The sequence below is a fragment of the Pieris rapae genome, chromosome 3, assembly GCF_905147795.1.
Source record: "Pieris rapae chromosome 3, ilPieRapa1.1, whole genome shotgun sequence".
Classification (NCBI taxonomy): Eukaryota; Metazoa; Arthropoda; class Insecta; order Lepidoptera; family Pieridae; genus Pieris; species Pieris rapae.
The window spans coordinates 1,130,940-1,156,835 of record NC_059511.1 but is presented as its reverse complement, the minus strand read 5'-3'; the positions used below and the strand labels follow the sequence as shown (position 1 = coordinate 1,156,835).

At 34.8% G+C, this 25,896-nt stretch overlaps 2 protein-coding genes across 5 annotated transcripts in view; both read right to left on the bottom strand.

Annotated features, from left to right (window-relative positions):
- Positions 1-401: 401 nt before the first annotated feature.
- Positions 402-2,917, bottom strand: LOC110991526 (GATA zinc finger domain-containing protein 14-like). The gene is made up of 4 exons (XM_022256898.2): positions 2,724-2,917; positions 2,469-2,535; positions 2,286-2,369; positions 402-2,209 (listed from the first exon to the last, which is right to left on the bottom strand). The coding sequence occupies exons 1-4, from the start codon at positions 2,801-2,803 to the stop codon at positions 431-433; spliced, it is 2,010 nt and encodes a 669-aa protein (XP_022112590.2). The 5' UTR covers positions 2,804-2,917; the 3' UTR covers positions 402-430.
- Positions 2,918-3,792: 875 nt separating this feature from the next.
- The window catches only part of LOC110991527 (CREB-regulated transcription coactivator 3), a 28,712-nt gene continuing 6,608 nt past the window's right edge, over positions 3,793-25,896 (bottom strand). Inside the window, exons 4-12 of one of the 4 annotated variants that reach the window (XM_045634505.1) lie at positions 23,891-23,990; positions 23,199-23,373; positions 22,874-23,023; positions 22,131-22,178; positions 20,992-21,093; positions 14,294-14,389; positions 10,314-10,409; positions 8,704-8,869; positions 3,793-7,887 (exon numbers count right to left, since the gene is read on the bottom strand). In XM_045634505.1, the coding sequence (XP_045490461.1) occupies positions 7,721-7,887; positions 8,704-8,869; positions 10,314-10,409; positions 14,294-14,389; positions 20,992-21,093; positions 22,131-22,178; positions 22,874-23,023; positions 23,199-23,373; positions 23,891-23,990 (1,100 nt within the window). In that variant the 3' untranslated portion in view covers positions 3,793-7,720. The remainder of the gene's footprint in view (positions 7,888-8,703; positions 8,870-10,313; positions 10,410-14,293; positions 14,390-20,991; positions 21,094-22,130; positions 22,179-22,873; positions 23,024-23,198; positions 23,374-23,890; positions 23,991-25,896) is intronic. The other 3 variants (XM_045634506.1, XM_045634507.1, XM_045634508.1) reach the window with 3 other exon arrangements.

Below are 25,896 nucleotides of genomic sequence, written 5' to 3'. Positions count from 1 at the left end.
TATAACAAGATAAATAAAATAATGTATAAAATATAAGTTGTAAATTATCTTTTTTGTCACGATTGGAAATTAAACGGGCTTTATTATCATTATGTTCTATTTTACAATTCTCTGAGAATAACTTCCTTGTTTTTTTAAACGTAAGTATGTTTAAAAAAGGTTTCTTAGTATTATTATTAAATTTTTATAGTTTCCTTCTTATTGATTAAAGTACTATAAACCTCATTTTTATAATCCCTTTGTGAAATCAAAGCTTATTTAATTGAGGTTTAAAGTACGTTTGAATAAAATAACATAAACTTTCTTTAAAAGTAATACTTTATTAAACTTATACGTCACTAAAACAAACTAGCAGACAAAAAAATAACGAAAATTAAAATAAAATTCTTAATGTTGAACAGTTAATAAAAAGTCTATGTATAACTAAATATCATTGTGTATTCTCTTGTGGCGGCGACTTGTTTAATCTTCGTATTCGTTTATATCGGCCAAGTTCCTCATTAGCACCGCGTTGTATAGCGCCAATGGCATCTTGATCTTGGTAATGTAAATCTTTCTTCGATAGTGAATCTCTCATGTTATTCTCGTTAAACGATTTTGCAGAGTCCAGAGATTCTTGTTGTAATTGATTGGCATCAGTGTCGTCTGCAATACGTTTTTTACGTATTTCTTTATTGTACATCAAGTTATCATCAACTCCTTCAATGTTCGAAAGAACGTTGTCAGTATCTGAACCAATCTTTGCGGAATCTGTTTCGCACTTTCGACTTGGTTTAGTATATTGACGGTTCCTATTTGAACTTATATCATAGTAACCGATGTTTTTATTATCCTCCTTTCCGACTTTTTCATAGTTGTATGAATTTTCAAAGTTGAATCCATCGTCAAATTCATCTTTCTCGTTGTCATCGTCATTAGCCGCACCAGGGAAATATGGGACTTTCATATTACCTGAACTGTGATTTATAGATCTCTTAATATTATTTGTTCTTTTTACACGGATTAGAGGGGCCATTTGAGAAAAGGATGATTTTGCATTATCTGCTCCGTATAATGGAAACGAATCTTCTAGTGATTTAACATCGGCTGTATTGGAATAATCGTCGACACCTCTTTTATAAAGGTTGCTATTGTGCAGCTCAGATTCATCTTTCATCAATTCCGACCAATTAGCATCTTTATCTGAATCATAGTTTTCATTATTCGAGGGTTCGTTAATCAGTTCGGGGTTTTCCGGTGTCATTTCTTCAATATTTATTTCCCTTTTATTCTCGTTCTTTGATTTTTCGTTTCCGTTACTGTCTTTCGATAGAGCGACATTATCTTGCATAGATTCTTGATTGTTGTTTAGGTTCATATCATTTACTTCATCCTTTTTTTCATTATTAGGTGAAGTATTATCATCAGATTCGGAAGCCTTTGTTTTAGAAATTTCACTACTTTCTGATTGTTTTGTAGTTTCAGTTGTTTCACTTTGAGATAAAGAGGAAAGTGAGTCCACAGAACTTCCACTTTCAAGTTTATTTAAATCCGACCGGCTATTTTCTAGATAATTATTTTCCTCTACGGCTCCGGCTTTTTTGGTAATTTCTCTCTTATTTACGTTATCATTAGTAAATTTGTTACTAATTATTTTGTTAAGAAGTGCTCTCTTATCGTCTGAAAGAGAGTTTAGAAGATCTTCAAGTTCTTCTCTTGAAAGTTTTTTGATGTTTCTCTTAATTGCAGACACACTATCTTCATTGTTATTCTCTACTCCTTTTTTCTCTATATTTTTATCATCATTGAGGGTTTCTTGCTGATTAAGAACAGTTTCCCGTCTATCCCTATTTGAACTGAAAACGCTATTTGGTTTCTTTTTGTGGAACAAATCACCCTGTACTTTATTATAATACGTTATCTGTTTATACAGTGGTTGATCTCGCGGCTCTATGGCTTCATTATTATAATCGCTCTTATCCTTTATAATGCGACGATTACTTTCCATATTATTATCATTCGAGCCAACGTCTGAATCACCAGATCTATATTCATTATTTTGGTTTCTTTTATAAGTCTTAAAACGTTCGTTTGGCGCTGGCTGTGAAAAGTCTGCCTCCTCTTCGGCTTCGTCATGTCCTGAATCAGATTTATAGTGACCAGATATTGGCATTTCTTCGGCGCGACCCATATTTTCATTTTTATTCATGTATAGTTTTCTCTCCATCACCTATAAATAAGACAATGATGGTATGAGTACTGAAAATTAATATAGAGTAAATTAAAACTCGCTATGGAATACACACATTTTCATACTCATTATTTGTCAGAGCCTGTTTGCGAACATCCTCGTCTTGAGTTTCAGATCTTGTTTCTATTTCTTGCGAGTCCTAGAATATAAGGACATTTATAGTACTTATATGTCTTTAAATAAGTACTGATATGCAAAACAAGATGATTTCTTCCGAGATACAAGACAAACTTCCTACCTTATCTTTGTCATTTATGTATTCATCAGCAGCAGGCTCCTTTTCTTCATATTCCGCATACACTTCACTAAAATGAAAAACAACACGAAAATATATATTACGCAAGATGGAATATCTTTTAAATATTTTATTATTTACTTTTTCAATATTTTCAAGAAGGGAAGAGGAACACAATTATTGTTGCGCTGAACCCAGGAACCTTAGCCACTAAGCCACGGAAGTGGTGCAAACATAATTGCGGATATGAATTGTTACCTTTCATTTTCAACCCGGGATGGTCTACTAGCTCCATTTGCGACTAATCCAAAAACCAACAATAGATTTATAAATCGCATCTTGCAAATACGGCAATAACTTGCAAATAAACGAAACGACGTTTGACAATCAACTTTTTAATTTTTAACTGGCCAGATATTTATTGAAGTGTAGAAATGTAGTTGTAAAAAGGTTTTACATTTTAAATGTATTATTAATTACAACCTAAATCTAACCAATCCAATATACGGTATATTTGCTTAACATATAGAGTAATAAAAAAATAATAAAAACAAAACTTTAAAAGTCTGGTCCCCATGGCAGTGTACCTGTAACGCTGACAGCATTTTCTCGCTGTATTGCAAATCTTCTTCGTCGAAACAAAATTTTGATACCACCGTTTATGGGTGTAGGAAATTTAAGGGTTCATTTTGGCTTCAAGTGTGCAATAAATGTAAAGAGGTTGTAGCGCCACTGATTTATTTGTTATTATTTTTTGCTCCAGATATTTAACTGTATCTAATATAAGAATTGGAAATAACTGAAGACCTATCAAGAAAGAAAAAACTATCCCAAGGTTCTTGCCTTTCACCTTGTGCGCTCCTCCCTGCTTGTGTGTGTGTGTGTGGTCGCGATTCCGAACAAGCGGTAGAGTTGACGACACAAAGTGATCATGTGATTCAATTTTATATATATTTTTTTTATAGAACCGGGGCAAACGGGAAGGAGGACGACGTTAAGTGATAACGCCACCCAAGGACACTCTTAATGCCAGAGGGCTCGCGAGTGCGTTGCCGGCCTTTTAAGAATTGGTACGCTCTTTTCTTAAAGGACCCTAAGTTGAATTGGTTGGGAAATACTTCAGTGGGCAGATGGTTCCACAAAGTGGTGGTGCGCGGCAAAAACTGCCTAGAAAAACGCGCAGTTGTGAAACGATGGACGAGGTGATACGGGTGGAATTTCGTATTCTGCCTCGACGTACGATGATGAAACTCATCATCTCAGTAATATGGAATATCTCAATCTTAAATATAGGAAAAGCCGTTTAAAAGCAATCAAAATGCAGACATACTTACAACAAAATTTATTTTTTTAAATGAGACCGTTTCATCTCTATCACACATAATATGTACATTTGGTTTTAATAAAACAAACCACTGAAACATTTTACTGCAAAATTCCTCAATAAGTTTGTGCATATTTGAGAAAAAACATTTATGTCTTAAATTTAATGTCATATAAAATACGCCTAGCCGAAGACCTATGCATGCTTTTGCAGTTTTATTAAAAAATACTATTGTAACAAAAGTATGCTTGTCTCTTTCTAACTCATTGTGTTAACGCTGTATTGAAAAGAGACGACTAGTATTTCATCAAACGCGCTGCAATCAAAATTTCGTTTGTATTAGGAATTGTACCAAAAACTAAAGAAATTGTCTATGCATAACTCGCATCGCTTATTATCGATCCATTTCTAAACCAATCACAAATAAGCGAGCGAGTCTACCGACAATTCGATCCGTTACCATGGCAACAAAACTGCAATAGCATTAGGCCCCATCCATTTGGTGTTCGCGTTAAAGCACATCACTTACATACTTATTTCGAAAGGTGAAGACGAGAAACGACGTGAAGAAAATGTTTTCCACGCGCTGATCGTTGTATGGCGTAAAAAAGTAAGTCTTGTTGATCTCACAACCTTGTAATAAAAGATAGAGAAACCAATATTACTACGTACGTACGTCTTCAGTACTGTCTCAACCTAAGAATTTTTGTACCATCCCCTTAACATTTCTAAAATTCTTTTGACCCCCTTGCAATATAGATAATGTTTAATATTAAATTGTTCACTACAAGGGAGAGGGGGGAGAGATTGCGAGTCTTTGATTTTTTTATTTCGTGATTACGTCAACAGCAATCACTTTTTCACACACATGAACTATAATTTAAGTTAAATTAAGTTTTGCTTACTTACAAGGGTGTGGCCTGTGGCTATGTTGGGTAAACTCTCTAAAGTAAAGGATCAGAGCGACTTATTAATGTCACTCCCGGACTATTAGAACGGCTAAATAGAAGGCTCATCTGAAGCTAAGTCATAGCTCCGGTGTGTAACCGGTCTTTGAGGCATTGGCAACGTCAAAAACGTATTCGATTTTGACATCAGCCCAGAGGCTGTCAGCACAGAGGAATCAGTCACCCACGTAGTCCTGGAATGGGAGGCTGTGGCTAAACAACGAAGGGAAATCCTGGGAACAGTGTCGCTCCGTGAAGCCTGTGAAGTGCCCAGGAGACTTCTGTGCTTCTGGAAGGAGCTAGGCTGGCTAAAGTAACCAGGACTTAACGCAAAACGGACCATTTGAGTCTAATTGCGGAAAATGAGTCTACCTACCTCGATTTTGACATACTTGTAAGTCTCAAATCACAATTAGTATGTCAAAGTTAAAATGGAAAAAATGATTTGACAGCTCTTGAACGTAGATTTGGGATTGAGCAACGTTCTCGCATGTCAAATGTCAATACGTTTTTGACACATGAAAGCCACATTCTGAATCATCCTTGTGACAGTTCTGATCGACATGACTGATCGTTGAAGACGTTAATAAATCTATTGGTTTCCCTCTCTTAAAACTTTTGAATCTAAGTCCGATACAAACGCCGTGGAAGGCATTTTCCAACAAATAAAATATATAATCTTAAATAATTCTTGATTTAACATAACATTTTATATATCTTTCGTAGTGTATGTAATAAAGCCGATTAGGCATTAATTGTGCTTCTCCTTTATCACATTAAAACAAGCATCTGTCATACAGTTTTATCACCTTTGAGGAAATTTAAATTTTTCATATGTCAACACTGTAAAATTAATTGAACTAAGTTTATAAATTTTGAAAAATTAACCATCTTTGGATATTCGTTAAATATATAATAAATTTTACATACCACCAATGCCGGGCTTGTTTAATATATTCTAACATGTGTACGTCTCTACGTACGCGTACGTGTTCGTAAGTACGTACGTATACGCGTATGTAAGTACGGACGTATACACGTATGTACGAGTACGTATATACGTACGCGTTCGTAAATACGTACTCGTAAAGTATGCAAACCGGGCAAAGTAACAAGATATTAAACAGAAAATCAACATCGGTAGGATAACGGGCAAATATTATGTCAAATTGAAACTCTTAAGTCGTAATGACTAGACTCTTAACGTAGAATGAGCATTGAAACAATACATACATCTATTTTGGGACACTGCAAGCGCTAATGTATATCAAATTACAACCAGTGTAATGAAATTGTTAAGTACGGCAGTACTCAGTGTATTTTTATACGCCTTTTAAAGTTTTTTTATTGAAAAATTCGGAAGATAACGTAATTTTTAGCTAAGTCTCTGTCACGTTCATTAAATTAATAATTATTCATTTGTCTTTAGAGATTTTAATCGGAAACTTTAGAGTGCGACCGTAAAAAGGGTTTATATTGAAATTACCAGTAGTACATTTATATTGTACAGCAAAATCTGGTGATGTTATACCCGAATATAGGTACATAAAGTTTCATTTGTGTGTGTGTGTTTAATAAATATTTGTGAGCAAACTGGTAACTTTCGTATTTCGAGGTTATCTTATAAAAACATTATTGTAAACGATTCCAGATACCAAGTCCAATAATTAAAATTAAATATGGTAATTCGTTGTTAGGGAGCGTTAAGTATTATGTAACGAATTTGGGGGGGGGAACTACTTTTAGGGATTTAGGGAACTTTTAATGGGTCACTGGGTGGTAACGAAACGTTTCACTATTGGGTACAGAAAAACGTAACGGCGCGTTATTTGGGGGGGGGGGGGGAGGTCAAGAATATCTAAAAATCGTGTGACGTAATACTTGAACGCTCTCCGATGTCATAGTTACGACAATACGTGACGTCACAATTATGTATCGTATGCCACCGTAAAATTGTAATGTTGCTTATTTTGTTTTTTGATTATAATCCCATCCAACGCGAATTGACGACTTATCTAAGAAAATAGCTCAATTTTTTGATACCACCGTTACAGATGATAATGGCAATTAAGATTTGACGGTAACAAACGAAAATCACATGCACAATGTCCCACATTCCTGAAATTCCGTCACTAGTCTATGTACTATATATTTGTAAATTGGCCATATACCGATTCGTAAAATTGACCTCAAAGTTCCACACACAGATATGTTTGCGACAAAAGCTTATCTCAATATTTACATGAAAATATACAAGACAATATTCAGGAAGCATGCATCTCTTGCGAATTGGGGAAAATACTCGTTTGAGCAACGGCTTAACGATGAAAGATATAAAAAGTACAAATGACAGCTTAAATGCAATTTCGTAGAACATCTTCAATATTTACACGAAATGATATTCGAGTACACGTCTATCGAAGTACCTAACCCATTAAAATACTTGCACCCTAAAATGAAATGTACGCGCACGCTTACACGTACGCACGTACGCGTACACATCCGCGTACGTGTACGCACTTACGCGTATTCTTAATACGTTCGGAACAGATCCAAAATAATTTAACTTTGCTTCAAACTTCAGTTTGAAATAGAATATATTTTATATGAAATGAAACTTAACCTGTAAAATAGTAATTTGAAAAAATCGGAAAGTCTAACATAAATAAACTTCCGTTTGATAATTTCCCTGTACTTCTCTCAAATTGACTATCTGAAAACCTGTTCCGTCAGTACTATATAGGGAATGTGTGATGAGTACCGGCGTCATACCACAATCGCGAGTTTTACGCCCGTATCACTCGTAATTTCTACGAGCCGTTTCCTTCAGTAGCAAACTAAACCCGAGCACGCGATCCTAACACATTGAAACTATACAAATTGTCATGAAACAAAAACAAATAAAAACGTAATTACCATCGTAATTGCACTTGATTCAAAATTGTTAAATGCATCGAACGATGTAAATGCCAAGAATGAAGAACTTATAACATGCGGTCGATCCGGTCCATTCGGAACTCGTGTTCCACGGAAGAGTCAGGTAGTAAAGCACTGGGTTCCTCCAGCAGGGACAGGTCGTCCAGGTCCAGGCCCGCCCGAAGTTGGGCTTCCTCGCCGCCGAATATGCTCGCGTCCAGTTCACCCGAGTAATCTGAAAGTTATTTATTTATTTATAAAATACACTAGCCGACCCGGCAAACGTTGTTTTGCCATGTTTTTGTGCCAAAAAATTAAAGTTTATAATTAACAGAAAAAACATAAGGGATGATTGTAGAGGGGTGAAAATTTAGGGTTGCATGTATTTTTGTATGGTATATCGTAAAAAAATAAAAACGAAAAATTTTGTCTAAAAAATTAATAAAAAAATTTAGGAGTGGACCACCCTTAACATTTAGGGGGATGAAAAATAGATGTTGTTCGATTCTCAGACCTACCCAATACGCACACAAAATTTCATGAGAATCGGTCGAGCCGTTTCGGAGGAGTTCAGTTACTAACCCTCACCCTCACAAGAATTTTATATATAAGATTATCCTTACAGGACTAAGCCAATATGATAATGTGGAAAAAGGCTTAAATTATAAATATGTAACATTAAATACATAATTAAGAAAGTTCTTTGTAAATGAATTTTTTGCGTTTGTTTATGTGCTTACGGTATACGTCAAAGGGACTAGTGAGACGCCATCTTACCAAAATATGCGTTTTGAAATTGTCAATGCTATTTGAAAATTTAAATGAATAAAAAAAAACAATTTGCTGTGTCACTAATAATTTTGGTTTTTAAAATCTGTTCAAGTAGCCCATTGTGGAGGATGTTTGCGAAGATGTGTGGCAGTCTTATATCCCATAAACTCGACAAAGAACGCAATAGTGTAAGGCATTATAATTTTATTTCTATACAATTTATTTTAATGGATTTTGATATTTACCTTCAAAATAATTAATTAAACTCTTAATAACTCACCCGTGAGTATGATGTCGGGGATGGAGGCGGGCGTGGCGGGCGTGGCGGGGGTGGCGGGCGAGGGGGAGGCGAGGGGGAAGCCCCCGGCCACGGGGTCCCGCGCCCTTCCCTCGCCCGACGACGGGTACGTGTGCGTCTGCGTGTGGATGCCCGGTGACGTCGACGACTGCGACCATTACGATAAAAATATATCTCTAAACTAGCTATAGTACGGACGCGGAGCATGAAGAAGTTCGTTTTTTTTATAAGTACGAATATTAATAACGGTAGGTTTGATTTTTATTTAGACTAAACGGCTTGATGGATTTATAAAAAGGAAAAGTTATGATTGCGACTAAGATTTGGTAAAAAAAAAACAGAAATACTCTTAAAAAAAACATTTAATTTTAGTCAGAGGCATCTATTTCTGATGAACTATCAGATGTTTCGCCAGATACGTTACTACTTATATACTATACTATAACATATATACTACTTATAACAAAACAAACCAAAGTACATGTGCACCACCGCATGTCTTTATGGTTATGACTAAAAGGTTTACAATCTCTGAATACGGCGGTCACTGCATCTGTGTGAGCGCAACGGCAATATGTTTATGCGCGAGCGACAAAGACATAAGATGAGGGGTCATTGTACGAAATTCTTCGTGCTCCGCGTCCGTACTATACCCGCCCCGGCTTCGCACGGGTGCAATGCTGATACTAAATACACTACAGAAAATCTGTGAACGTTGTATATAAAATGTGGGTTATTCATAAGAGATAGACATATACCATCACAGACTTTTCTGTAGACCTTTTCAATGTGTACAATACTTAGTGCATTATTTTGGTAAAACTCGTAGGGTTCAGCCTGCGTTTGCAATGTAAGCGGAAAAAATGTAATTATTTACGACATCACATTAGAAACCTCAAAAATAACAGTACTTCTCCACTATTTAATGGATGTTATTATACATATAAACCTTCCTCTTGAATCACTCTATCTATTAAAAAAAACCGCATCAAAATCCGTTGCGTAGTTTCAAAGATTTAAGCATACAAAGGGACATAGGGACAGAGAAAGCGACTTTGTTTTATACTATGTAGTGATGCAAGAAGGGAGTATCAAGTATTACGTAACTAATGAACAAGGCGTTATTGTTAATATTATTTCCGACTTTCCAATACTTTACACCACATTAAATGAAAACTTTTAGGGAATAATAGGATAAAATTTTAAAGATCCAACAAAAGTAAACAAAATTACTTTTAGTAATAATTTATTTGGTAAATAGATAACTTGTAAACTCTATTATTTAAGCAAGATCCCATGTCCCACAGGTGGGACAAAGGGTAGCGTAGAAATCCTTAATAGTTTTATTAGTATAAAAGTTTTTATAGTTACAGTGGGCATGAAGCTCGCTTGATGTTAAGCGATACCGCATAAACATATTTCCAGAATTTTGCCAGCCGGAAGTGCGTGGCCGCCTTTTTAATCATTGGTTCAGTCGCAAAATACTAATTATAGTTTGTGTGACTTGCGATGATAAAACTTATAAGGTATAATCGTTTTTATAGATAGCATCTATCCGTATATGACAAGAGAATCTATCTCTATCTACTCACCCTTGAATATGTGTGTTGCGTATTCGTTGTCTGAGGTGAATGAGGCGAGCTGTGATTAATATACGTCGTGTTGTAACTCGACGTCGGTGGATCGAGCTGGAAAATATAAACTTTTCTAAAAAACACATTAAAATACACATAACACCTGTAAAACAATACCAATAACCCCTCATACGTTCACTGACCGGACTATAAACTAATCTTAACTAAATAATAATTATTATATTTAGAGATGAAACGGATATCCGGTAACTATCCGGTATCCGGCCTATCCGGTGGCCTTTATACTATCCGGCCGGATACCGGATAACTAACTACTAAGCCGGATGCCTATCCGCCCGAATTAAAAAAATCTGAATAAAAAAATGTACTTTTACGTAATTATTAGCTTTATTCAGTCTTAGTATCATTTAAGAAATATAATGAGTTTCAGTAGTAAATTTTTTCATCACACAATACATAAATGCAATAGAAAAAAATTAATTAATTAGTACTCATATTGTATATAAGTAGAAATCCACCTAGTGCTAATAACTTAGTTTTTTTGAATCGTCAGTAGTTTTTCTTGAGTTAAACCTGAGTGATTGAAGTGTGCGTGTGTGTGATATATCAAACGGCTAAGTCCCGCCGGATATTCGGCTATTCGGCCACACGGTTGGCCGAATATCCGATATCCGGCCAAACTGCTATCCGTTTCATCTCTAATTATATTATAACGCTTTGGAACTTTGATTTGTGACAGGCTATAATTAGTTTTAAAAGTCAGTAAACGTATCATTGACCCACGTGTGAACAAGTTAACAGTAAATGTTCAAACACCGGTCAGTGGGTCTGAGAGACAAAGCTGTGATCCATAATACATGCTTGTGCAAATTTATCTATTAACACAATTTATAACTTAAACTTTCAAAGGCAAATAATTCTAAAAACAATTGACATTTAGTGGAAGCTTAAATAATTCAGCTTATTGCTACACATGCTTGAATAAAAATATGTAAAAACCTATATGAAACCGGGCTATAGATAATAGTTTGTGAAAATCTTTATCTATGGCCCGCTTGTGGGAGAATTCATTCCTTTATCTACGTAATTTGTGGTCTATAGAAGAAATAGTGAAACGTACGTGTCTTTATGTACGCTTAAAGAGATCGTGAACGAATACGTCGCAAATTAGAAATTACGTTACTTTTTTATATATTTTGATAATCAAGCACTATTCGTTTGGAATATATATTTAAATACATTGGAAATTATCTTCTCTCTTATCGGTACACATTTCTCTATCTGAAATTGTATTTTAGCAGCAGAAGAGAAGGTGAAGGAGAAAAGAGTTTACGAGCAATATTTTTGAGTACTGCCAATGCGTTCTATAATCTGTGCCGTGACGCAAGATACAGAGTCACGTTCGCAACTCGGAACTGTGAATCCACAGATTAAATAAAATTCACAAGGGAGAGTTTTTTCTCTTTAGGGATTTAGCTATCTCCCGATATCCACAGATTCAATGGGATTCAAAGTAAACAAGAAAATTCGTTCAAGATCCGATATATATATATATATATATATAGAAAAAACTATAATGTAATATTGTGTGTGTGTGTCGTACGTTTTCCGCGACCTGAACGTGCGCGGTCCAGCCCGACTCCACAAGACTCTGCACCAACTGCGCCCAGTCCTTGGCCAACGTTACACCAATGTTACACATTTACTTTGCCACATATACTACTACGTTACTATTTGTTTACATCGGATTAATAAGGCATTTTATAAGCTCGTTTATTTCACATTTATTAACTAATAGATTTTATGATAACTTAATGAATATATTCCTTTTCGTGAGTATAATTTATATCAGAAAAAACGTGTGGTAGAAGTAAAACCTTTAATAATTTTGGTTTCAAGATAATGTGACGAATGTAATTGTTACTTAAAGTTTATACACTGTATAATGATTTCTATCTCATTTTCTCCTACGTTAAATGTTATTAATTTATGTGTCTGTCTCTTTTTACTTTCTTTTCATCGACTTTCAAATCCCAAACTTTAGATATTTAATAGTTCACACCCATTGCTAACATCTACACATATAATTTATATAAAATGATTAAACTTTAATATAATCATATTATATTATTGACTCTCAAGAGTATTTGTATCACTGTTAATATAGAGTATATACTCTATTTAATAATTTAAGTAATTTTCCCACAAGATAGCGTCGTTACTAAGCTTTTTAAATAGTAAATTCCTTTGATTTCCAATTCCTGACATTTTTCTCGATCTCCCTTTCTCACTCTCTCTCATACAGTCTCAATCGCTCTCTCCCTTTCCTTCGACAAAAACGCTGCACATCTACGTGACGTTCCGTAAAATTTTTATCCTCATACAAAAAGTATTAAAATTGATTCATTAAATCCTCAGCAAAAGTAAACCGATACCAAAAATATTATCTCATCGCAAACAAATATTAACGTAGTTGACCAGATAATAGGGAAATTAAAACATATGTTTTATTTACCCAAAAGTTCGTCTTAATGTGCTTACATTGTGCGATTCTATTTAGTGTTTCGATCTCGGCTGTGAGAAAATCACTATTTATTATTTCTATCAATTATAAGCATCGTTTAATTAACTAAGTTACTCACAACTCCTTGCTATTCCATAGAAGCATTGAAATTTTAAATAAAACATTATGATAACTTTGATGTACGTTGTTTTTATTTAACGAATCATAAATGAGTTTGTGTACATCATAATTATCATAGACTAAAGACAATATTTAATAATTAAATAATAATTGTATCGCAATACAGCGAGGAAATGCCAGAGTTAAAGGTACACTGACCAAACTTTCTTAATTGTTTTAATTTTCTATTTAATTAATTTTACTATTACGTAATTTTTGACAACTTAAAAAAAACACAAAATCATCCAACACCACATCATATTTTTTTTGTGTTTGTAATTTGATTTTTTAAAATTTATTTATTTTTAATATTTTTGTTGTGATCATAGTATATAACTATAAATTGAAAATACTGATCCACTGAAGATCAGTATATCTGTATCTCATTTAGCAATATAAATCTGAGATGGACTTGGCCCATGGGCAGTTCTATTCCAGCCCATGGACACAACGTCAAGTGCATTGCCGCACTCTCGAGCCTGGCATTGAGTTGTCTTTTAAAAATTGTTTTTTTTTTCTTGGAAGTCCTAAGTCTATTACTGTTAGTGATATTCGTTATTAAGCTCCGTCATATAAAATATTTAAATTCAAGTATTAGTGCAACATTTTGGTTTTGTACGAATGGTTACCATGGCAACAGACGTTTAGTGCACGTCCAATGCGGTCATAATGAAGATAAGTGTCGAATCCTTTGGCAACGTACGATACTCAGCGCTAAGTCTGTACGTACTCTCTCGTACGTCAAAAATGTATTGGATTTTGACATGTCGGAGTTTATAGTTCGCGAATACTTTCTGCATTCCACCCTCTAACCATGATTATTGTCGTGTTGTATTTAGTGAAATAAAGTCACACACATGCGTGTGCGCACACGCATCCGAGATAGAATGCACTATTGACTATGGTAAGGCGTATATGGACACATTTTTTTATTAATTAAATTAATTTTTGATGGCAAACGAAGGCAAATAAATTACCATTCCCCGTTAATAAATTAGTTAGTAAAATTAAAAAGTAAATTAAAATTAAGTAGTGATTTTTAACCAAAATACACTGAGGTTTTCTTTAATTTACGTCAACTATATTAACGTGTTTGTTAAAAGATTAATTAGAGTATTATTATTACATTTATACAAATTGAACCACCTTTAAAACTATCAAGAAAACTGATTCCACACATATCAAAAACTACAAAACCGATTCTGATAAAGTTGGAGTACAATAGATGACTCAAATTTAAATTCCAACAATTACTGAACTTCCTTTTTGAAGTCGGTTAAACAAAACATCTCACCATCGTGATTTGCTCGAAGGGTTGTAATAGCACTTGATGCAGGTTGCTGTAGTCTGTCTGCGGTGACTCTACCGGACTACCGGGACTGTGGACCATCTGAAAAAAACCCACGAAAAAATCTAATATATATAATTCTTGTGTCACGGAGTTAGTAACCGAACTCCTCCGAAACGGCTCGACCGATTCTCATGAAATTTTGTGCGCGTATTGGATAGGTCTGAGAATCGAACAACATCTATTTTTCATCCCCCTAAATGTTAAGGGTGGTCCACCCCTAAATATTTTTATTTATTTTTAGACAACATTTCTTAAATATTTTTTTACGATACACTATACAAAAATACATGCAACCCTAAATGTTCACCCCTCTACAATCCTCACAAACACAATCCTTACAAATCTCATCCCTTATGTTTTTTTTGTTAATTATAAACTTTAATTTTTTTGGCACAAAAACATGGCAAAACAACGTTTGCCGGGTCAGCTAGTATTACTATACATATATAATACCGTTAAATTCTGACATTTCATAAGTGTTGCTACTAAATAAGTTCTCCACCGAAAAGGGGCCAAATTTGACCCACTAAGGGCCATTAAATAAAATGCTACGTATTTTTTATGTTTTACCTGCAAAAAGGTAAATCTTAATATTTACTTAAAGTACCTAAAAAATAACAAATATTTCAATATGACGAACAATATATCAAAGTAACTTTAATTACTTTATTTAATTATTTAGCTAGCATAACTGCCAATTAATTCCCGGTTTAGTAAACCTTTTAAACAAAAATTGCCTTTTAACTGTTTGTAATGAAAAGAAATTAATTTTAACAATCTATTTCATTTCTAAATGAAATGAGACCGACCAATCAGGAAGAACTTGCAGACAGTTGACAATTTGACGCGGGACAGATTGTAATGTAACGGTTTCACTTCGGTAGATTACAATATAGCGAAAAATGACGCGTTAAATTGCAATCATAATGATACGGTTCACAATCTATCGATAGTTTACAATCTTACTAGATAGATTGTAATATAACGATGTTTATAATCTTACGGTGACATATACATGTCGCAGCCAACTAACTTAATTGTCCTTTCAGGCCGCTAGTTAAACGGCGCCGTTTAGTTCAGTCACTCGCTCGACGCGAACCGGAACGCACCTAACGGCATTGCGCGCGCGCACATTATTCATCATCATGGTTAAATGTTTTAAGTGCGCGAAGACAGTTACCAAAAAAAGCCCAGGAGTGCAGTGTGGAAAGTGTAGTAAATGGATACATGGCGCTTGTGCATCCATAACTACGGAACAACTAAGCGCGCTCGTGGCTACTGACTCAGTAGACTGGAAATGTCGAAATTGTGCGGGTGGTGTCAAACCTAAACGTCTATCCTGCATCCTACCTGATGCCGATGAAGAGGATATTACGGATAACGAATCCGTATCTAATTTGGCGCAAAACAAAGTTACACAACAGATTCTTCACGATATACGGCGAGAGGTCAGAGAAATAATTACGTCGGAGCTGCAATCTACCCTACAATTCTACTCGGATAAAATTGACGAGTATGAGGAAAAAATTGCATTGTACGAATCCAGCATCAAAATTGTTGAAAACCAATGCCAAGACCTGAAAAATGGTTTAAAAAATTCAATGCTCAAACATGAGACCTTGGAACAAAGAATCAATACTATGGAGCAATTACAAATGTCAAACCAAATTGAAATATGCGGAATCAAAGAAGCGGCAGACGAGGATCCCGTGGACATATCCAGTAAAATCTGCTCCAAGCTGCAACAAAATCCTAAAGTAATAATTAAAGCTTATAGGAAGGCGGGAAGAAAAAACCGGGCCGCTACCACCGACAAAGAACCCTCCCCCCCGATAGTGGTTGTCATGCAAGATGGAAGCCGAGATAAGTGGCTGGAGGCTGCACGGACAATCCAGCTCAACTGTACAGACCTAAGAAGAGAGGATACATCCAAGATCTTCATACGGGAAGCCCTAACTCCCAACTCAGCATTTCTATTATGGAAAGCTAAAAAAGAGCTAAAGGAGACTAATATGTATAGATTTATCTGGTTTAAAAATGGCCAAATATTAGCAAAAAAGGAAGAAAAGGAAAAAACTAATCTAATTCGATCGCTCAACGACATTGAAAGGTTAAAAGAGAAATCGGTAAAGTAAGTAAGAGTACAATTCTACAACTGCCGTATCAATAACATGCATTGATTTATGTACTAAAAATGGCTGAATATATCATCAAATCTATTCATGAATTAAATAACACGTCATGGAATGAGTTTATTCAAGATATAAAATTAACTCGAGACAAAGAACAATTAATTGCATTAAGTGTAAACATCAGATCCCTTATCAAAAACTTCGCGCAACTAGAATTAATAGTGACGAGCAGTAGCAGCACCGTACACGTCGTCGTGATCACAGAGGCGAATATCACTGATACATCCAAAACATTATTTCAACTTCAAGACTATGAAATGTACTCCGAACTGCGCCACGCCAAAAAGGGAGGCGGCATCCTAGTGTATGTGCATAAAAGCGTGTCATTTACAAGATTCAAAATAAGCAACCTCAGCTACGAGTGTATTTTTGGTGAAATTAAGACGTGTTATAATTATAAGATTGGTTTGTGTGCTATTTATAGACCTCCAGACAGGAACAAAAACATTTTTATTAAGGAAATTAAAAGAATGATATCAAAATATCCTGAAAAATATAACTTTGTAATATTAGGCGACATTAACATAGATATCAAGATGTCAAACCCACACGTACAACAATATTTAAACCTGATGTATGAATCAGGCTTAGAGTGCGGCATTAGTCAGTACACTCGGGTAGAAACCAAATGTAACATAATTACAAGGTCGTGTATAGATCATATCTTCTTACGTAATGTAAATAGTAGTAACACAAAAACATCCGTTATCCAAAATGCACTGGCTGATCATTACATTACCGGTTTATCTATTGTGAATAACAACCACCGCACACAACCACAAAACACTTATAAATTAATAACTCAACAAGACAATAAAAAAATACAACACGAACTATATAACATAGACTGGACCGCAGGCTTAGCCCACACAAACCCAGTTGATATTCTAAACTTCATTATAAAGAAATTTACAAACGTATACAATAATTGCAAAAAAGTAGTTAAATTTAAAGTAGGAAAAAGACATCAATGTGTATGGATGACAAACAAAATAAATTGTATGTGCGCTCAAAGACGTAAACTATTTCTAATTTGGAAAGGGGATGAAAGTAACTTAAAAAATAGACTATTATATAATATTTACAGAAATAAAACTAATAAATATATTAACAACGTTAAAAACCATTACTATAAGAAAGAAATAACAGAAAATTTTAAAAACCCCAAAAAACAGTGGGAAATTATAAATGCAATATGCGGCAAAATAACTAAATCAATCGATGAAATAATAATGAATTCATTTGATAACATAAACTTAACAAGTCTGGTAAACAACTTTGCTACAGAATTTCAAAATAATGTTAAAAAAATCTGTACATACTGTGATAAACCATTATTAGACGTCAATTCCTACGCAACGCAACCAAATATAACAATAAGATTGAAAAAAGCAAGCAATCACATTATTTACTCCATAATAAAGCACATGAATGAAAAAAAAAGTCCTGGAATCGACGGAATCAGAATGAAAGATTTAAAGTTCATAAACGGACAAATAACACCCTTAATAACTCATTTAATAAACTCCTGTATTGCATATTCTCTATTTCCAGACAAACTAAAAGTCGGCTGTGTACGACCTGTATACAAAAAAGGGTCGAAAAACGAAATAAACAATTATAGACCAATAACAATATTACCCTGCATAGATAAAATAATAGAGAGGTACCTTGGCACGAATTAAATAAATTTATCAAAGAAAATAAGATTATAAACGATAAACAATTTGGCTTCCAAAAACAAAAGAACACTTCTCAACTTTTGTTTCAATTTACCAACGAGATCAACAAGCACATGAATGATCGTCGTCATGTGCTCGCTGTCTTCGTTGACTTTAGCAAAGCCTTTGAAACACTAAATCATACAACCCTATTTTTAAAACTACGCCAAAATGGCATACAGGGACCATTCCTAGAACTTTTAAAAAACTATCACATGAACAGATTTACTGCGGTTAACATAGGCGGGGCCTTCAGCCAGCTGATCCGTACCGAAGAGGGCGTCGCCCAGGGGTCAATAACCGGGCCGACTGAATACCTCTTATATGTAAACGACATGCCTAACATATTTACCGAAGCGAGTGTCTATCAATTTGCAGACGATACTTGTCTACTTACTGCACACAAAGACATCTCCGTAGCTCAAAAACAACTCCAGCACAACTTCAACCAACTATGCAAATGGGCACACGATTCAGGCCTCATCATTAACGCACAAAAAACGAAATTACTACACATCCACTCACCATACTTGCGCACGGGATTAAGGCCATCCATCACAGCTCACTCACACCAATGCTTTCATTCATCGAACTATACAAATTGTAATTGCATTAAACTAGAACTAGTTAAACAACATACCTATTTAGGTTTGATTATAGACAATAACTTCAATTGGAAACCTCACATCGAACATATTTGTAACAAACTTAGAGCAATAATGTCCCGTTTGCATATCATTAAATATAAATTACCATACAATACATTAAGGATGTTGTACCTCTCACTAGCAGACTCCATTATAAACTATTGTCTGAGTAGTTATGGCCGCACACACAAAACAAGCATAAATAAAATTTTTTAATACAGTTGCTCAAAAAGTGGCATATTGCAGGGACGTATAGCGTTCGGAAAGTGGGCTATAACACACTCGTGCTTTTTCTTTGCCATTCCCGCACTCGTGCGTTTTCTTTGCCAACTGTCAAAACAATGTGTATTAAAAAGAAAAAACCAACCACGAAGGTTTTATTAAAAAGATTCATAGAAGTTTTTATGATATATGATTTCTAAATATTATAATAATTGGATTCAATAAGGTCGGTTAGGTTTCTTTTCATTTCATATCAATTAAAAAAATATTAAAAAGAATTTTATAATATATGCAAATACGTATTTTTAAAAAGTTTACTAATTTAGATTTAAAGTTGGATTCAATAAGTTAGGTTAGGTTTATTTTATTTCATATCAATAAATATTTTAAAAAGAAGCTACTATTTGTTTCAATATCAGATTTAATGATTGGACTCAATGATAGATTTGGTTTTCTTTCAATAAAAATAGTATACTGAAGAATTGGCTGTATGGGCCAAGTTCCCTTTGCCTACCCAGAATGGGTGAAGAAAAGAAAAATCAAGCTTTGCTCATATTCTTTGCGGTTGGCACCATTTTCCAAAAATGTTCTTTCGAGTTGAGTTATTTGTTGCAAAAAATGAGTAATTTCGACGATATTTTATTTGAATGAATACCACCCGAACTCAGTATAATTGCACAAAATGCTTCGGAGAACATTTTACCGGAAATATATAACATATCTACGTGCAATGGATTTATTCCGTAGAGAGAAGAGAAAAAAAGTAAATAGTTTAATTAAATTGTTTAATTTTTTCGCAACTGTATTAAAAATAGTCGTTCAGTACACGTGCGGTACCGTCATTGCAACTTGTTCCGACTGTCAACCCTCACCTTCGGCTGCGCCTCGGCTCGGGTAGACATTCGTCGGAACTCGTTGCAATGACAGGCTTTCCGCACTTGTAATGAAATATACTATTTAATTTACAATATAGACTTTTAAAGACAATTGTACCACCAAAGGTAAAACAGAAATTGAATCTTAAGGGAAAAGCCTTGTTTCACTATTGTAAGATACTCAATATATATGATAAAATTGAATTATCTATTGTGTGTGAGGCTCACGGTCATATAGATTCGTTAGTAAAAAAAGAAAGACATAACAATCTACGTGTTTTGCCCTACTCACCTAACTACATAATACCCAACTTTAAAAATTCATACGGTCAACGGACCTGGGAGTACATGCTTCCTAGCATCTTAAATAATATACCGAACCAAACCTTGAATAGTGTACTAAATAATATAAACAAAAGTAAATTTATACTCAAAGCCCACTATTTGTCCCGTTATGCTTAAAAAATATACAGATAAGAATAGATCATAACTGTGTAAAAACTCGATAAAAAATTGTAGCCTAAGTGTTATTCTGTTGTACAAGCTATATCATTGCAAGGATCCATTAAAATTCATTAAGACTGAATTGATATTGTGTAACAAAATGAACGTAATAATATTATCATTAAAGTTGTATAGACATATTTCCGGCACTTTGTTTGTATCTATAAATGTTGGCGTATGACTGTACTTTATGCTATAAAATAAGATACTATGTAAGTGTTAAATTAATTATGTAATCAAACAGTCGAGTAGCAGCGACCACACCATGCCGCACTTAAATCTGTTGGTTTCAGCGCATGGTTATTTGCATGTACCCTCATGTATTTTTTTATCACATGTATTGAATAAATAAAAAAAAAAAAAAAAAAAGTTGAATGGCTAGGCTATTAATTAAACGGCTATTTAAGCCTGTTGGCTTCGTCATATGACATATATATGCCAACTTATGGCTATACGTATGGCTTAACGTGTTCAACTAACCGTTGGTGAAGGGATATTCGATGTTGAAGAATATTGTGATGGCGGACTGCACTGAGGCTGATAGCTCGATACGAGCCAGCTGTGATCCAAAGGGGACATATTCTGAAATATAATTATTTATACATTAACAGAGTATTTTTATACATTCTTGTTGTATTGTCAACGTGACACCCATATATTCGGAAGATAATAAAAACCCTTAACATTGTTAATTAAAAAAGTATAAATCATTTTACTAAAAATAAACAAATGTAAACTCATGCTTTAAGTAGAGTATAATATTAAATTGGAAATATTATAGCAAAAGCATGTTTTAAATGAAACATTATTTTAATCAGCCCTTTAAATCCGGTGGTTTAAATTGCGTTAAATGGCCAAAGCGTTAAAATAGAATCATGTTTAACGAGCACGTGCACGGACGTGAACGTACGTGTCATCATGCAATAATACAAAAATATTGTAAATGTTATATGGGAAAAAATAAATAATTTATTATTATTATTATATTTCTAAATGTGAAATTTAGCTGAGACTGTTAGAGAGAAATAATCGCCGTAACTCTAGTCTATTTAAATATTCTATACTCTGATTATTTAATCTGTAGAATTCGGACATTTCATAAGTGTTGCTACTAAAAAGATGCATTGAAATGCTACGTATTTTTGTTTTACCTACAAGGCTGTGCTGGGGAACCTAGAAGGCAAAGTTTCTCATCTCGGAGGGCAAACCACTATTTGGGTAGCAGAGCCAAACAAAGTGAGTGACTCAGTAACGAAATAACCCTCAAAACAGGAATGGATATTATGACGAATTTAAAATATAAAGCCGCATACATAATTATTTGTTTTTTTAATAAGTATTTGTGTTTATATATAGTTTAAAAAGTATATATAAACACAAACTTTGCATGAATACAAACAATATGGGCGATTATTCCTTTCCAATACTCGTTGTTTTGACTGACGAACTTATGAAATAGTATAAATCCATAAACTACCTCCATAATTTACCTAGCATTATATATGCTATTTTTTTTAGTTAGAACACCTCGAAAGATATTTAAAGTAATTATTTAATACATGCAGATATGTTAATCAGAAGCAAAAGCATTAATCAAAACGTTTCAAAAGAAAACGAACCTTACTATGATGAAGATAATTATTTGTGTTTGGTACAGATAAGTGATTCTGAAATAAACAAAACAATATGACACAAAAGCAAAACGATACAACAAAATCCCTTTCATAAAAAATTAATCGAAATTCCATCTCTTTTACACCACAGCGTATACGATCCGCCAGAAAGAGACGAAAGATCACTTTAGTTCAATCAAGTGATTTAGTTTTTTATGAAGGTTAAACTACAAAAAGCGATCTACAACAGACCATTAACTGTATTTTTTGAACCATTTTTAGATTCAATTCGATATTTGGTTGAACCAATTTTGATGTTTTTTAACTGTCTTATCCAATTACACAGATAAAGGTAATTGATTCTTTGAAAAAAAAAATGAAATTTAACCCCTAAAGGATCGCTTTTGCATCTACTGTCTACACACAAGAATACGGGACAATACATTGTGCCGATGCGCCTACACATATGTCTATAGCCAAACAAGCCCTGATACCTAGTGTATCCCTATGGCTACTACAAGTTCTATAAACCATAGACTAAATAACACAAAACTATAAAAGGCGTTACACATATTTTAATAACTAGGTTTAACCATTTTTTTTAAACAGCTACCTAAAGGTCTACAACCTAAAGGTTTCAAAATTTTAGTATTAATATATAACAGTGGTCAATTTCGATTAAACTGTCTTAAATCTCAAAAATTGTTACGATGCGTACGTATACGTGTGCGTATAAAGCGTATACGTACTTGCGTGTCGTATAACGAGTGGTCCGGTGGGTGCATATTAGAGAGGGGCACTGTGGCCCCCACGGGGGAGCCCGAGGCGGGCGAGAGGCCCCCCGTGGCGGGAGAAATACTGCCCCCGCCAGGGGACACCGCTCCAGGGGAACTGGGGCTCTGGAATCGTAGAAATCAGAACTTTGCAACACTTTGCAGCATACATACGCCATAGTTAGGTAACAATACACATATACACACAATTAAGAATACAAAGAAGAATTAATGACAATTACAGATATGATGACTAAGATGTATATATCTATACAGATGTACATGACTAGAAAGTACTTACCGCACTGTGGTGATAGTCGGGCGATGTGCGCAACGGAAGGTAGTGCGGCGGCGGGAAGTGCACGGAAGTGAGGTCGGGCAGCGAGCCCCCCGGCACCTGCAGCTCGCCGCACCCCAGGCCCCCGCCCCCGACGCCTCCACCTCCGCCCCCACCGTCCCCGCCGCTCTCGTAGACGCTGATTAATCATTGTATGAGTGTATGTTCCCATTATGACAATAAAAAACATTTGGTACTAGGGATTCATGATTGAGGAGTGTCTTATTTTATTCCTACAGTCAAATTAAAAGCATTCAATTATGGAAGGTATATATGTTAGCGGAAATGATCTATAACATCTACATGTATATCTAATATATATGCGTTAAAGTATTACGTAACGCGAGGTTCTACCCCCCCACTCCTGGTAACGCACCGTAACGTTTTATGTAGTATCCCCCCTATCCCGAGTCAAATGTTACGTTACGTTACAAGTACTTAACGCGTAGTTCAAACACCTGTATTGTATCGCATCACGTTACAAGACTATATAAAAGCATGCACTAAAACTATTTTTTTAAATAAAATCCACCATATTCCTAAGAACTCAGCCTTATTGCTATAAAGTACTCATCTCTTTTCATCACAGCATAAATACAATACAATAGAAAGAGACAAAAGACATTTGCAGGACTTATACTAAGAAATATACTCACTTGTTATTATTTGGTATTCGTGGGATTTCACACGACGATCTCGGACGATTCGAGGGAGTCATGCCAAACGTTGCTAGAACATCTAAATGGATATTTGCAGCTGGAACAGAAAATACATCTTTAAAATAAGCGCTGAATTTGATGAATTTTGATAGTAACGTACAGTACGTCGTATGAGAGAAGCAACGGAATAATTTAGTTTTTAATTCATAGAAATGTTAGAAGAATGAAGAAGTTATGTTATTCTAGCGTATATAATATTAATTCACAATAGCTAGCGAAAATAAAGCGTCGAATTTTGATAGTTCTGTACTGTAATGCCGCATTTACTTTCAGCCGTAGTTAGCAAGGAATTGGGCAGGGAAGTGGGCAACGAATGTTGTATGTAAACACAACGACAGTGAGTATGACAATACAACAGATTGCGAAATAATACAATGAAATGGTCAATAATTATTTCGTAGAACAATTGCAACTTTTTCTAGGGTAAAAAGGTAACATGTGCTCGTGTGTTATTTGAAAACAGACTCTAAACCTTTCAAATAAGGTTTATTTAAATGGACCATGGAATCCAAGAATTTTCCTGTATATAAATGTTATTTGTATCATACATATCTATACTAATATTATGTAGATTTTAAAAATTCTTTCACCATTCGAATGCTACATTATCACCGATTAATACAATATGTTACTTACAAGAGAAACAATGTACCCTACTAAAACTAAATAAATTCGTATATTCAGTTTAGATGCATCTTGGCATGGGCAGGGCATGCTTATGAATGTCAAAAACGTTTACAAAATTCACGAAAGAGCAAGACTACGCCATCCGGGCACAAGGGCAGAACGGGCAAGAAACTCAGCAAGTTTTACCCTCCCTCTGAAACGGCAAAGTACTTTCGAGCTCTCTAGCAATGTGACCGCCCATGGGCGGTATCACTTAACATCAGATGAGCCTTCCTGTGCATGATAAGAAGACAAACAAAAATCGATTTTTCCATCATACATAATTCCACCGATGGAATCACCAATGGAGTAGACGGGGTACATGGCAGAGGAACAAGAGAGAGTTAAACAGTTGCCCACGGTGCAATAAACGCAAAAGAAGGAGACAATTTAGAAGCAACATGGAAACAACATGTGGTACATGGCAGAGAGCGGCACAGAAAACCAAAAACAGCGGTACCACCCTTGACTTGGACCTCAGATTATGTATCTGTGTGTGTGGCACACGTTATGGCCCAACACGAATTGTTGTGTCAGTGTTGCGGGGCGCGGTGCGAAATGGAGAGCTAGAGCACTGAGGCGCACGGGTCCGTAATAATAATTAGTTATGTAAAACATTAAATTAATGTAATTTTATCATTTTAATTTCTGAAATGGATTACTTGGCTTGTGATAAAATATATCGTGTAAATTTCAAAATCATGTCATCATAAATTTTTGTCATAAAATTATTTCAAACATTGGCCATGTTTGGATTGTTTTTCTATCGTTAATCAATCTTTCAAATGGATACATAAACTACTCAACTCCACGAAATATTTACTCCATTTGCCCTACTTTAAGAAACGATGAAAAGAAATGGAAAGAAGCAATGTACTTTTTTGGAGTTTTGCGACCGGATAGGTCCTTTAGGCAACAAAGGACCTTAAACTAAACGATGAAAAGAAATGGAAAGAAGCAATGTACTTTCTTGGAGTTTGGCGACCGGATAGGTCCTTTAGGCAACAAAGGACCTTAAACTAAACGATGAAAAGAAATGGAAAGAAGCAATGTACTTTCTTGGAGTTTGGCGACCGGATAGGTCCTTTAGGCAACAAAGGACCTTAAACTAAACGATGAAAAGAAATGGAAAGAAGCAATGTACTTTTTTGGAGTTTGGCGACCGGATAGGTCCTTTAGGCAACAAAGGACCTTAAACTAAACGATGAAAAGAAATGGAAAGAAGCAATGTACTTTTTTGGAGTTTGGCGACCGGATAGGTCCTTAAATAAACGCAA